Here is a 14489-nt window from a genome sequence, read left to right as displayed (position 1 = left end):
AGTCAGAAACTCGATTTCTCCCCTTTCCACTTTTCCTATTCACTTTTACTCCGTCTGTCCTGCTCTCTCCCCCTCCATCGCTCTCTCTGCTCATTCCCGTCTCTCCCTCTCCCTCCTCCACGCCCGCTTTCTCGGCCTCTTCCCGGGGACGGAACCCCAGCCGCCTCGTTCCCTCGGGTTCGGGGGCCCCCTCCCGCCCGCCTCGCATCCCCTCCGCGCCTCCCCGCCTCCTGCCCCGCCCCTCCGCCCGCGGCCCCGCCCGCAGCCAATCAGCGCGCGGCCTCCCACGGCCCCGCCCCCCGGCCTTTCCGGGAGGGCCCCGCGGAGCCCAGGCCTAGATGCGGAGGGCGGCGCCGCGGGGCGGGGGCCGATGGGGTCTGGCGGCCGCGGGGCGCCGGCGCGGGGCTCGCCTGCACGCGGGAGCGCGGGGCTGTGAAGGCGTGAGGTGGGCGCCGCGGCCCGCCCGGGATGGGCCAGCCCCAGCCTGGCGGGGCCGAGCCGGAGGCGAGGGCGGCGCGCGGGCCAGGCCTGCTGGGCGGGCGGCCCGGGGACTGAGGTAGAAGTGGGCGCGGAGGAAGGGGCCGAGCCAAGGCGGTGGGTGGAGCGGAGAGGGGGGCGGAGGCTGGGCCGCGGCGAGCGAGCGGAGCGGAGCGCTGGTCCGGAGCTCGGCGGCGGCGGCGGCGGCGCCTGAGGAAGCGGAGGCGGCGGCGGGCCCGGACGAGCGCCCGGAGGTGGCGGACGAGGCGCCGGGGGCCCCCATGGGCGGGTGTGTGGGCGCCCAGCACGACTCCTCGGGCAGCCTCAACGAGAACTCGGAGGGCACCGGAGGTAGGTGAGCGCCAGGGGGCAGCCTCGGCCCCCCATTGTTCCCGGCCGGGCCTGGCCACCTGTCCCGGCCCCTGCGGGCCTCGCGGCCGGGGCCCCCGCGCCCCTTTGTCATCCCCTCTTCCACGTCACTCCCCGCGCTCCGCTTCCGGCCGGCCGCCGGGTCGCCCCCTTTTTTCCCTGACTCCCCCACCCCCGTCCCAGAAAAGCACTCCGCGCTCCAGGAAGGTAGCCCACGGCCTCTCGACCCCACCGCCTCGGCTGGGGAAACTCGACCAGAAACTGCCTCTGGCTCCCTCGCTCCCTCTCCAGCCCGTTTAATTATTCAGGAACAGGATGGCGGCGCTGGGGTTGCAGGAAAGCGAACTGATGGGGGGGGGGGGGGGGGGTGGGGGAGGGGAGCCTAATGCATTCCCTCCGACGGGCCCCGCCACATCTCTCCGAACCCGGCCTTGTTCAGCAGAGTTGGCTGGTCTCCGCTTTCCTGAGTTTCAGATGACAGCTGCCCTGGTTGGTTCCAATTTGGCCATTTAAACCTGCAAGTTTCTGGAACTCGGCTGGGGAAGTCTCAAGTGGCCACAGGCATTATTTTAACGAGGGGTGGGGAAATGGTCTGCCGGAGTAAAACGTGGCTTCTTGCTCCAGCCTGGGGTTATTGGGCCAGTGCACTGTCGGGGTGGGCTAGTCAAATTCCTATCCATCTTACGTAAAGGAAAATAATGTAGGATAAAAGTACAAATGCTGTTACCCCAGTAGGATCCGTACTTTAAAAGTTTCTGTGACACGGAACGCACTTGTACTTTATTGTAAATATGTTTGCTGAGGAGAGTTATTTTAATGCAATCAATGTTGTAGTATACGAGAAGAGTAATCCAGTTAATTCTACTTTTAGTTATATGATCTCTTGCTGGGCCCATTCTATACCTTGTGTAGAGGACAGAATGTTTTAGTTAAAGAAGAAACAGCTTTTAGGAATAGCAAAGATGACAGTGTTGGTTTTGTTCCAGCCTTATGTTAGATGTCACAGAAATGTGGGGTGTAAGTTCCTAAACTAAATCGTTTGGGTGGGTGGGTTTACAACTTTTTCTTAACATGCTAGCATTTGGACCAGTTGCTTGCCTGTCATTAAACTCCACATACACCTAACTTTTGACTTGTAAATGTCCTGATTACATGATGTTTAGCCATGCTACTTCATTAAAATGTATGGGCATCCTGTATGACTAAATCCTGGGCAAACTGAGAGCTCAGCAAAGCATCTTGAAAAAAAATTGCCCATGGAAAGCGGTACTTGGTAGTGCATTTCAAGTCATAGCATAATTACTCAGTGGCACGTTAACAATGAGATTTGCAGTAAAAACAAAGCAGGAAGATAAAAGGGGGCATGATTTAAAATAACCTTGGGTTAAGATCAAATTGAGGGTCAAAATCCTGTGGGTGAGGTGATCATTAATGGTACCGAACTATACAAGTAGTATTACTTTTTGCTAAGTATAGATGGTGTGCTTGTTATAGGTAGTTTAAGTTTTTTCACACTCATTTTAACATTCTAATTCAACATTTTTCTCTTGTTGGTAGTGCACTTGAACTAATTTATGGTTTTAAGGCCTTTTGGTGGTGTGACTTGTGACCAGCCAGACGTTATTAGCATGGGCTTTTAAAAGCAAGAAGTATTAGCTTTTGGTAGTTTATTATTATCAGTGGTACCTAGATAGATAGTTATAGTGTCAGCTTCTTTGAGAACTGAGTTCCCTGGATTTTAAGCTATGCTTTACCTTTTCAGAGTAAAGTTTAGAAAAACAGTCGTGAAACCTTGGTTATAATTTTGGAGAGAAGGCATGACCCTGATGTAACTGGGGTGAAGGAGTGAGCTGTGTGGGATAAAAGGATTATTTCTAGAATTTAATTTGTGGAGGCCTTTATTCTCCATTATTGTCATGAAAGTTAAAGAGTTAATTGTGGTTTAAAGGAATTAGCCCAGGTGAGTGTTTCAGGTTAACTTGTTAAATAGTTACTAGCTTATTATAGTAGATTTTTGTTTGGGAGGGAGAGACTTTTTCCTAAGGGTGTTGGCATAGATCCTTCACTTTTCAGATATACAGTAGTGGTTTTAATCTGGACATATTGGGCTATGAAAAAATTTTTTTCAGCATGGAGTAAAACAGTTTCCCAATGTTTTTCATGACAGATTTAAGATTTTCATGACAGATTTAATTACATCCACAGTGTTGTGCAAACATCATCATTTTAGGATGGCTTCACTTTCTGAATATCAGCAGACTTAGTAAAATGACTTAAAAAATTTTTTTGGCCATTTGAGGTACTGTACTTTCCCTTTCCCTCTGAATCTTAAGTCTCTTAAGTATGCAAATAAATGTGTATATTGAGAATAACTTCCATTCTAGGTGCAGTACTTTGAAGAAATTTGGGAAGTTTTTGTAGGAATTTTTAGAATATGGAAATGGCTTATGAATGTTGTAAGATTTGTGTTATGTATTGTTTTGGAATCAGTTGCTGTATCTTCTGGCATACCTTGCCTAGAAATCAATTTTTGAGTTTCAGCTTTTTTGACCATTTTTAAAATGTTTAATTTTATTCAAGAAAGTTATGTGATAGAACTTATGCAAGATTATTTAACAGTGCTCTCCAGGCTTCCGCACTCCTAGAACTTCCTGCTGTTTTGACATTTTCAGACGGCACATTTTGTATAGTTCTCCACCTTATTATGATGACATTGTGATGCTGAGGTTGGCACTTAGGTCCTCTAGACAAGACTGTGGCCGATGGCATTTACTAAGTAATTAAATTTCTGACGAGTTTTAATAATAAATATATGAATAAAAAACAATAAAATGAAATTCGTTGAAGACAGCCAATTCCCTTTTCGTATTTTGATCCTTTAGTGAAGGTAGTGATGTGTCAGTGCAAAGTAGGTTCTCATCTTTGGGTGTGTCATTTATTCTGTGCCTTCAGTGGTATCCCAAGAGTACTGACCAGGTGGTCACCAGCTTCTAGGTTTACAGGAGGAGAACTCGGGATGCTGAACATTGACTTGATCGGGGGTTTTTGGCTGCTGCATGCAGCATGTGGGATTTTAGTTCCCCAACTAGGGATCGAAGCCACCCATGCCCCTGCAGTCGAAGTGCAAATTCTTAACTGCTGGACTGCCAGGGAAATCTCAAACATTGACTTCTTTATTTCAGAGTGTCTTGAGAATATCGTGGCGTTCTTTTGGATATCCATTTATAGCATCCTTAACACCTACTTGATGAGAAGAATGCTTTTGAGTAATAACAGCTACCATTTAATCCAGTGTTTATTGTGTAACAGGTATTGTGAGTATGTTCTCACTTAGTCTTCAACAACTCTGGGAGGTGGATATTTTATAGATGGATTGATGCTGGGAGAAATTAAATAACTTGATTAACATGGCAGAGTTAGAGCTTAAACTGGGGCTAAAATAAAGAATGCTGACTTTTTTTCCTTTTCCTCTAGTTTAATTTTTTTTAATTTTAGTAAAATACATATAAAACTTATTATTTTAACCACTTTTAAGTGTATACTTCAATGGCATTAATTATATCCAAAGCATGCAATACATCACTGTGTATTTACAGAGTTTTTCATTACTCCAGACAGACTCTGGATCCATTAAGCAATATCTTTGCTCCCCTCTCCTCCTAACCCCTAGTAACCTCTGATCTATTATTTGTCTCTGAATTTGCCTGTTCTAGATATCTCATATAAGTAGAATCATACAATATTTATTGTTTTGTTGGTAGTATATTTTACTTAGCAGGTCTTACAGGTTTATCTTGTACCAAGTATCAGGAATCCTTATTAGAGCTGAATAATATTCCATTGTGTGTACATGCCATATTTTGATTATCCCTTCATCCATTGCAGGACGTTTGGATTGTCTCCACTTTTTGGCTGTTGTGAATAATGCAGCTATGAACTTTAGTGTACAGAGAGTAAATCCCTGTTTTCAATGCTTTGGGATATATACCTAGGAGAACGTAGGAATTGAGAGGTCATGTTAATTCTGTGTTTACTTCTTAGAGGTAAATTTTCCCACAGTGGTTGCACCATTTTACATTTCTTCTAGCAGCATACAAGGGTTCTAGTTTCTTCACATTTTCACCAATGCTTGTTATTTCCCATTTTAAAAATTACAGCTTTTATAGCAGGTTTCCAGTGGTCATGTATGGATGTGAGAGTTGGACTGTGAAGAAAGCTGAGCACTGAAGAATTGATGCTTTTGAACTGTGGTGTTGGAGAAGACTCTTGAGAGTCCCTTGGACTGCAAGGAGATCCAACCAGTCCATTCTGAAGGAGATCAGCCCCGGGATTCCTTTGGAAGGAATGATGCTGAAGCTGAAACTCCAGTACTTTGGCCACGTCATGCGAAGAGTTGACTCATTGGAAAAGACTCTGATGCTGGGAGGGATTAGGGGCAGGAGGAGAAGGGGATGACTGAGGATGAGATGGCTGGATGGCATCACGGACTCGATGGACGTGAGTTTGAGTGAACTCCAGGAGTTGGTGATGGACAGGGAGGCCTGGTGTGCTGCGATTCATGGGGTTGCAAAGAGTCAGACACGACTGAGCGACTGGACTGAACTGAAGGCGAGGGACATCTTATGGTTTGGGCTTGCATTTTGTAATAGTGATGTTAATGTGCTCATTTGGCATTTGAATATCTTCTTTCAATAGAAATATCTATTTAAGTCCTTTGCCTTTTTGTTTTTAATTGAGTTTGGGCTTTGTTTTTGCTACTGAGTTGTAAGAGTATCTTAACCTTTATTCTGTATATTAAACCCTTATCAAGATAATGAGGTCCAAAGAATTGCATGGAGAGATAAGAAAACCTTCCAAAGTGATCAATGCAAAGAAATAGAGGAAAACAATAGAATGGGAAAGACTAGAGATCTCTTCAAGAAAATTAGAGAAATCATGCAAATTAGAAATCATAGAAAATTAGAGAAATTCATGCAAAGATGGATGCAATAAAGGACATACAGTGTAGACTTAATAGAAACAGAAGATGTTAGAAAGAGGTGGCAAGAATACACAGTAGAACTATACCAAAAGATCTTAATGACCTAGATAACCACGATGGTGTGATCACTCACCTAGAGCTAGACATCCTGGAATGCAAAGTCAAGTGGGCCTTAGGAAGCATCACTACAAACAAAGCGAGTAGAGGTGGTGGAATTCCAGCTGAGCTATTTCAAATCCTAAAAGATGATGCTGTGAAAGTGCTGCACTCAGTATACCAGCAGATTTGGGTAACTCAGCAGTGGCCACAGGACTGGAAGAGATGAGTTTTCATTTCAGTCCCAAAGAAGGGCAATGCCAAAGAATGTGCAAACTACCGCACAATTGCACTCATCTCACATCCTAGCAAAGTAATGCTCAAAATTCTCCAAGCTAGGCTTTAGCAGTGCATAAACCGAGAACCTCCAGATGTTCAAACTGGATTTAGAAAAGGCAAAGGAACCAGAGATCAAGTTGCCAACGTCCATGCCAACGCTGGATCATAGAAAAAGCAAGAGAATTCCAGAAAAACATCTGCTTCTGCTCCATTGACTATGCCAAAGCCTTTGACTGTGTGGATCACAACAAACTGGAAAATTATTAAAGAGATGGGATTACTAGACCACCATACCTTCCTCCTGAGAAACCTGTATGCAGGTCAAGAAGCAACAGTTAGAACCAGACGTGGAACAACAGATTGGTTTCAGTTTGGGAAAGGAGTACGTCAAGACTATATATTGTCACCATGCTTATTTAACTTATATTCAGAGTACATCATGCGACATCCCAGGCTGGATGAAGGACAAGCAGGAATCAAGATTGCCAGGAGAAATATCAATAACCTCAGATATGCAGATGACACCACCCTTATGGCAGAAAGTGAAGAGCCTCTTGATGAAAGTGAAAGAGGAGAGTGAAAAAGTTGGCTTAAAACTCAACATTCAGAAAACGAAGGTCATGGCATCTGGTCCCATCACTTCATGGCAAATAGATGGGGAAACAATAGAAACAGTGACTTTATTTTGGGGGGCTCCAAAAATCACTGCAGATGGTGATTGCAGCCATGAAATTAAAAGACGCTTACTCCTTGGAAGAAAAGCTTTGACCAACGTAGACAGCATATTAAAAAGCAGAGCCATTACTTTACCAGCAAAGGTCCGTCTAGTCAAAGCTATGGTTTTTCCAGTGGTCATGTATGGATGTGAGAGTTGGACCATAAAGAAGGTGGAGCACCAAAGAATTGATGCTTTTGAACTGTGGTGTTGGAGGAGACTCTTGAGAGTCCCTTGGACTGCAAGGAGATCCAACCAGTCAATCCTAAAGGAAATCAGTCCTGAATGTTCATTGGAAGGACTGATGCTGAAGCTGAAACTTGAATACTTTGGCCACCTGATGCTAAGAGCCAGCTCACTAGAAAAGGCCTTGATAATGGGAAAGATTGAAGGCAGGAGGAGAAGGGGATGACAGAGGATGTGATGGTTGGATGACATCACTGTCTCAAAGGACATGAGTTTGAGCAAGCTCCAGGAGTTGGTGAAGAAAAGGGAAGCCTGGCGTGCTGTGGTCCATGGGTTCACAAAGAGTTGGACATGACTGAGCGGCTGAACAACAAGATACATGACTTGGAAATATTTTCTCCCATTCTGTAGGCTGTCTTTCATGCTCTTGATGGTGTCTTTTGATTCACAAAAGTTTAATGAAGTTCTGTATATCTGTTTGTACCTTTGTTGCCTGTGCGTATAGTTTCAGTTTTAAATTTTTTAATCACTGATGGATAAAGAATAAATCTATAACCAATAATTTACAAATCTGATAACTAACATTTGTCTTAACTATGAATAGAAAGCCATTTTAAGCTTATTTCCTCTGTCAGATCTGATGAAAAGGTTGCTATGCAGTGAAATTGTTTTTAAAATTTGACATGATCCATAAACCCATTTCAGTTTCTTAATCAAGAGATAAGTATCGTCTTTCCTGGGGAAGCACTTTACAGTCAACAACCATTGAGTACCCATAGTATGCCCAACTTTGTATTGGTTGCTGTTGTTCCAAAAAAAGGAATCATTATCCTATTTCTTGCATATATTAGAATCCTTTTTTAGGAAAGCATAATAAAATGTGCATGTATGAGTCAACTAAAAAGCACTATTTAAACAGATAAAAAATACCACTGAATAAATTGTGCGCGTGCTGAGAGAGTAAAGGAACACGAAGTGACCTCTGCTGCTAGAAGGTGTGATTCCTCAACCAGCAGCATTGCCATCAGGAGGGAGCATGTTAGAAATGCAGACTCTCAGGCCCTAGCCGTAAACTGCTGAATCAGAATCTGCATTTTAGTAGTGTTCTCCAACAGTTCCCATGCACGTTCAAGTTCGAGAAGCATTGGTAAAGATTGCTTACAGTGGAAAGAGACTGGAGAGAGGAATACATTAGAGAGGGAAATGGCAAGAGTTGGTGGTTTTTTGGATGTGGGGATATATAAAATAATCCCATATTTGTGAACCTGGGTAAACCAAGAATACTGAGGTGGCATGTCAGATTTGGGGGAATAAGAAAGCTGTCTGGAGAAAGCAACCTTTAAGTATGTTAAAGTTTAATTGACAGAAGAGTTTTTAAGTTGGACATCATTTTGAAGTTATATTTTGAAGGAACTCCTTAATGTTCAGGATTATGAATGTGGACTTTGGCGCCAGCTGGCGAAATTGGCTGAAGGGGTAAAAGTAAATGAAGGCTATGCTGCTGCTGCTGCTGCTGCTAAGTCGCTTCAGTCATGTCCGACTCTGTGCGACCCCATAGATGGCAGCCCATGAGGCTCCCCAGTCCCTGGGATTCTCCAGGCAAGAACACTGGAGTGGGTTGCCATTTCCTTCTCCAATGCATGAAAGTGAAAAGTGAAAGTGAAGTTGCTCAGTCGTGTCCAACTCTAAGCGACCCCGTGGACTGCAGCCCACCAGGCTCCTCCATCCATGGGATTTCCCAGGCAAGAGTACTGGAGTGGGGTGCCATTGCCTTCTCCAGAATGAAGGCTATCAGTTCAGTTCAGTCGCTCAGTTCTGTCCGACTTTTTGCAACCCCAGGAATCACAGCACGCCAGGCCTCCCTGTCCATCACCAACTCCCAGAGTTCACTCAAAACTCATCTCCATCGAGTCGATAATGCCATCCAGCCATCTCATCCTCTGTCGTCCCCTTCTCCTCCTGCCCCCAATCCCTCCCAGCATCAGAGTCTTTTCCAATGAGTCAACTCTTCACATCAGGTGGCCAAAATATTGGAGTTTCAGCTTTAGCGTCAGTCCTTCCAGTGAACACCCGGGACTGATCTCCTTTAGAATGGACTGGTTGGATCTCCTTGCGAGTTAAGTGAAAAGAGGAGGAAAGTACTAAGAATTGAGTCATGGAATTTTCACAAAGTAGAGAAATGAGAAATCACCTCTCAGGACCTGACTGTAGTGAGTACTTAGTATACTGAATTTTATTGAGTTACTGGGAAACAGGTCTGTCTGTGAAACTGATAGATGTCATTGCATTTGAACTTTTCATTCTAGTGTGGTTGTGGACATTCTAGTCGTAGTTTGGTACTCATATCCTAATATAAGACAGATGAGGCAGACTTCATGGGCGTCCAGCTCCAGAATGTACCAACAGCCCCTTTGAGATTGGTGAACTCCAGAACAGACACATTCTCTGTGAGACATCAGTTACTTTCTTCAAGAACATCATGGAAATCTATTCTTTATGTATTTCCAGTGTTTCGTGTATTACTTGTCATCTCACGAGGTTGTTTATTGAATTTTCTTTTGCTGCTTCTCTTAGGGCTGTGCCTATGGTTAAGAAAAAAAAGAAAAGAAAGAAGCAAATTGAACATGACTGGGACTAAAGATTAAGTCTCCTCGTTTTATCCCTAGTGTGACAGTAGAAATAAAAATCTTTCATGTTTTTCTGGGTTGGTGAGCTCTGGGGCTTAACGAGAGGATGCATAAAATTTCATACCAATTGGAGAGAGACATACTGTGAAATAGGAGGCATTTACTTGATGTAAAGCAGAAGGGGGCTGATTTTGCTAGGAGGAATGGAGTTGTGTGGAAAGAACTGAAAGGAAAATATCCAGCAAGAAAATGTAGGTTGGAAATACAGTGGTCCTTTGGGTAGCTACATAGGTTCAGTAGGTATGAGAACTGAAATTAGAGTGGAAGCTACAGTTGGAAAATACCACCATATGGGGCAAGCTGAATCTTCTTTGAGAAAAAAATTAAGCACTCCAGTGTACATTAAAAACTGGTGTGGTATGTGGTAGCTCCTGCCTCATTTGCTTCCTCCCATTGGGCTTGTCCCACTCGTTTTCAATTTTCTATTAAGTAGAGGGTTGAAGTTTTTTCCCAGATAAGATTATCTGGGAAGTTATGTTGGAAAGACATTTTAAATGAAGAGTTGTCTTATGGCTGTTAAATGAGCTGTCCTTTTCATCTCTGGTTTTATATTTAGGAATCAATGGCTAGAGTTACGTAGTATGAACAGAAGATTTAAACCATTGGAAATATAGGGATTGTTATTCCTTTGATTTTTGATAGCCCTAGTCTATGACACCTGTCTTTCTTAGGGAGAAATTTTAATCAGTGGATTTTAAAATCTAATTTTCTTACTATAAATGCAAAGCTTTGGCTGCACCTTGCTAATAGCACTATATCCAGGTGAATCTTCCAGTCAGAATAATTATTGAGTGTTAATAACAGTAAGGAACTTTCGCTTTTATGTAGTGAGTTGGTTTTCTCTCATGATTTTTGACTGAAACACAGTCTTCTCGTTGCAAGAAAGCATTAGGTTGGCTTTGGTAAGCAACGTGATCGTGTTTGGGCATGATGACCAGTTTGCTGATTTAGTGATTCTCTCATTTTTCCTTACTGCAGACCACCTGAATGGTTTATCTTCATTTGGTGGACCACTGCACCTGAATTCTTCCCACCTACCCAGCTTTCTGCTTCTGCTTATCGGGCACTACTAGGCTACCAGCAAGTTCTTCATGAGTCACTGGTAGTTCAAGAACCATAGGTTGAGACTTTCCTAACGCACATGTACTTAAGGATGCATGTGTGTTGGCCAAGAACAGTCAAGCGTCTGTTGCGTCTTGCGTCAGCTCCTTGGCTTGCAGCTAGCAAGAATTAAGTGTGGCTTGGAATGAACTCCATGTGTTGACCTGAGAGGTTAAATATCACTGAGTGTACATTGGATATTGTATGCCAAACTGTTGCGTGTTTGCAGTAGAACTTGCAGAAGTTTCCACTATAGCTCAGTTTTTAGAAATGACATTTCTATGGGAGGAGTCATCTGAGAACAAGAAATATTTACATGTGGGGGATAATTTTATGTAAATTTTACTTGAGTGTGAAGTGTTAATGATACATTTGCTCACAATGTTAAAAAATAATGAATTAGTGACTCTTGGGCCTTTCTGATTAAATTCTAACATCACAAGAAACCCTTCAGATAGCTTTTGCATTTATTATAATTGACTTGTAGGTATAAGCAAGGTCAGAGGGCTTCTTTGCATTTGTTCAGATAGTTTCCATGCCTGTGGTCTGTGTGACAAAAGTATCACAGGGAAAGAGTAATTGGGAATTAGATCTAATTCTAACAGGATATGTATGATTCTTTACTTCCTAGGCTATAGTGGATCCAGAGTCCAAGCTTCTCCTGCTTCTTTTCTGCTGTCTTAACTTCCAACAGTGGGATAATCTTTCATCACTGAACAAGTGTGAGACTTTTTCTTTTCTGCCCAGAATTAATCCTGCCATCCTGAACATCGTAGCACTGTTCTTCAGTGCTTATTCTCCTCCCTCCTCCTTTCCCTCAACTTTATTGAGGACTGATTGACAACTATCTATTGACAGATACAGCATACAAGGTCATGATATGATATGCACATACACTGTGAAACAGTTACCAGAATCAGGATGATTAACACATTCTTGTTGTGAGAATCTTGAAGATCACCTCTCAGCAACTTTCGAGTATAAAGTACTGTATTATTAACAATAACCATACTGAACACTAGATCTTTATAACTAGTGCTTCTTAAAACTGCAAGTTTGTACTGTTTAATCCACGTCCCCCCTCCTTTTTTCCCAAAAATGTATCCTGGTTATTTTTGTACATTTACTTACCTCCTCAGAGCATAAGCTATATTGGACCTGGGGACAGCGACTTCAGTTTTCTCATAGTACTTTAGGTTCAGTTAACAATTGTGTGAAGCACATCTTTGACTTTATAACGGTTTTAGGGAGAAAATGATAACTGTCTTAATAGGAGGCTCACTTAATTCTAGAGCAAGAACCTTGTTAAATAAGACCATGTCATGTAACAAAAAGATTTAGGAGTCAGAATTCTTCAGTTCTGGTTCCACTTCTGCTCTTGTATCTGCTACCTTTAAATGAGCATGTTGGATGAAATCAGTAAGCTCCAGCATTTTAAACAGTTGAACCTTCTTTTTAAGTATATCTTACATTGAACAGTAACATCAGTCTCAGCATTTGATTTCTTTTTATTTTGATTGTATATAGTCTCTAAAAAATAAAAATAAATGATTTAGAGTCTCATAAAGTTCTGTAGAAGATTTTTTTAAAGTTTGACTTACTAACACCATCAGCAGGTGTACTCAGAACTCAACCAATAACATGTCACACAGTATTACAGTTTGTTTTATTGTCACTGAGCATTCTTCAGGTAACTTTATGATAAGAGCACATACTGAACAGATGAGATTGCTGTGACATTTAACGAAGCCTAGACATCCATGTGCTGTATTAGTGTGTTCCCTCAGTCAGTTCAGTTCCGCTCCCTCAGTTCCCTCAGTCAGCTCAGTCGTGTCTGACTCTCTGCAACCCCGTGGACTGCAGCATGCCAGGCTTCCCTGTCCATCATGATCTCCCAGAGCTTGCTCAAACTCGTGTCTTGTCGAGTTGGTGATGCCATCCAACCGTCTCATCCTCTGTCATCCCCTTCTCCTCCTGCCTTTAGTCTTTCCCAGCATCAGGGACTTTTCTAACGAGTCAGCCCTTCACATCAGGTGGCCAAAGTATTGGAGCTTCAGCATCAGTCCTTCCAATGAATATTAGGGATTGATTTCCTTTAGGATTGACTGGTTTGATCTCTTTTCAGTCCAAGAGACTCTCAAGAGTCTTCTCCAACACCACAGTTCAAAAGCTGTGTTACATGAGTGACTATGTATGTGCATGTATTAATAAAAGGCACATTCAGAGCTGTGGTTTTCCCAGTCAGGACACAGTTTCGAAAATCTCCATAAGTTCATATATGCGTAGAGTAGACAAGAGAAGCATTCCAATGACTCTAAGGTCAGTTTGACCCAGCAGCATAAGCTAACATGTTTCATGATGGTCTTTATGTTTGAAATTTAACATTTGATGTGTGGTACTTTTTATTAGGGTTCTTAAAAAATAGCAAAAATATATTTACAAAATAGTTTAAATTATATTTTTGGAATGCTGAAACAGGTGTTTATTTCTGTCTCTTGAGTTTTTTGAGACCAATTTAAAAAGTCATGTGACTAGATCCTAGAAAAAATCTTTATGTGACACATGTAATTTCAATCAATTTTTATCTACTCTCAGGATAGGTACACTGTGTTGGGCATTGTATTACATATTTGAAGTTTCATAGGATTACTGAAAGAATAGTACTGTATTAAGAATGCATTGCTATCCAAATTAATTTTGATGCTAACTTTGAGAGAAAACAAAGGCAAGATAAAACATTAAAAATAGTGAAGGGATGAAGGAGATGGTGTCTGTTGTAGCTATACCACTAACTACCATCAGGTTACAGGTCTGGAAGTTGGTTCACTTACTCTCACTAACTGATTTGCCTTCACCAGGAATTAAAAGGGTCGGGAACAAGCCCTCAGGGTGGTCTTTCTTTTCTGGAGCAACTTTTGGCTTAGAATGCACTCTGTAAGTGAAGATAATTGATCATTTAAGGTGTGAACTTTACCTCTCAGTTCATTTGAAGCTGAAAGTGCACCTTGGCACTGTTAGGCCTTTGCTTCTCCCTGTCTTTGACATGGCTTCACTTTTCTTTTTTCTCTCTTGGGTGTAAAATATTCCGACTCTGACTACAGTTGGGGCAACCTAGTATTATATTTAACCTTTGGAAGTTCAAGGCAGTGACTGTTTCATAGAAAAGGGATTGTTGGATGAGATCCTGTATCTGTGGTTTATGCAGGAGGAACTAGAATCAAAAGAGATGCTGAGAAGGACCTGGTCGGTAAGGTCTGGTGTCTGCCGTCTTTGTGAGAGTCTGACTCTTGCTTATGAAAAATGGACTAGATTGAGATGAATCCTGGAAGGGATGTCAGCGGATCTCTGTATCTAGTAAATAAAGCTTGAAGTGAAGTGAAGTGAAAGTTGCCCAGTAGTGTCCAACTCTTTGTGACCCCATGGACTTCATACGGTCCATGGAATTCTCCAGGCCAGAATACTGGAATGGGTAGCCCTTCCCTTCTCCAGGGGATTTTCCCAACCCAGGGATTGAACCGAGGTCTCCTGCATTGCAGGCAGATTCTTCACCAGCTGAGCCACGAAGCCCAAGAATACTAGAGTGGGTAGCCTATCCCTT

The 14489-nt window shown here is 42.7% G+C and overlaps 1 protein-coding gene and 1 long non-coding RNA gene across 3 annotated transcripts in view; both read left to right on the top strand.

Moving 5' to 3' along the window:
* Positions 1-336: 336 nt before the first annotated feature.
* The window catches only part of UBTD2 (ubiquitin domain containing 2), a 60925-nt gene continuing 46772 nt past the window's right edge, over positions 337-14489 (top strand). For both annotated transcript variants that reach the window (XM_027979989.2, XM_060400309.1), the window contains exon 1: positions 337-828. In XM_027979989.2, the coding sequence (XP_027835790.1) occupies positions 759-828 (70 nt within the window). In that variant the 5' untranslated portion in view covers positions 337-758. The remainder of the gene's footprint in view (positions 829-14489) is intronic.
* On the top strand, positions 1214-5555 carry LOC132657935 (uncharacterized). The gene is made up of 2 exons (XR_009596742.1): positions 1214-1335; positions 5004-5555. It is a non-coding gene; the product is annotated as an uncharacterized LOC132657935 (long non-coding RNA).

This window comes from Ovis aries, chromosome 16, assembly GCF_016772045.2.
Source record: "Ovis aries strain OAR_USU_Benz2616 breed Rambouillet chromosome 16, ARS-UI_Ramb_v3.0, whole genome shotgun sequence".
NCBI lineage: Eukaryota > Metazoa > Chordata > Mammalia > Artiodactyla > Bovidae > Ovis > Ovis aries.
This window is presented reverse-complemented; position numbering and strand designations above follow the sequence as displayed.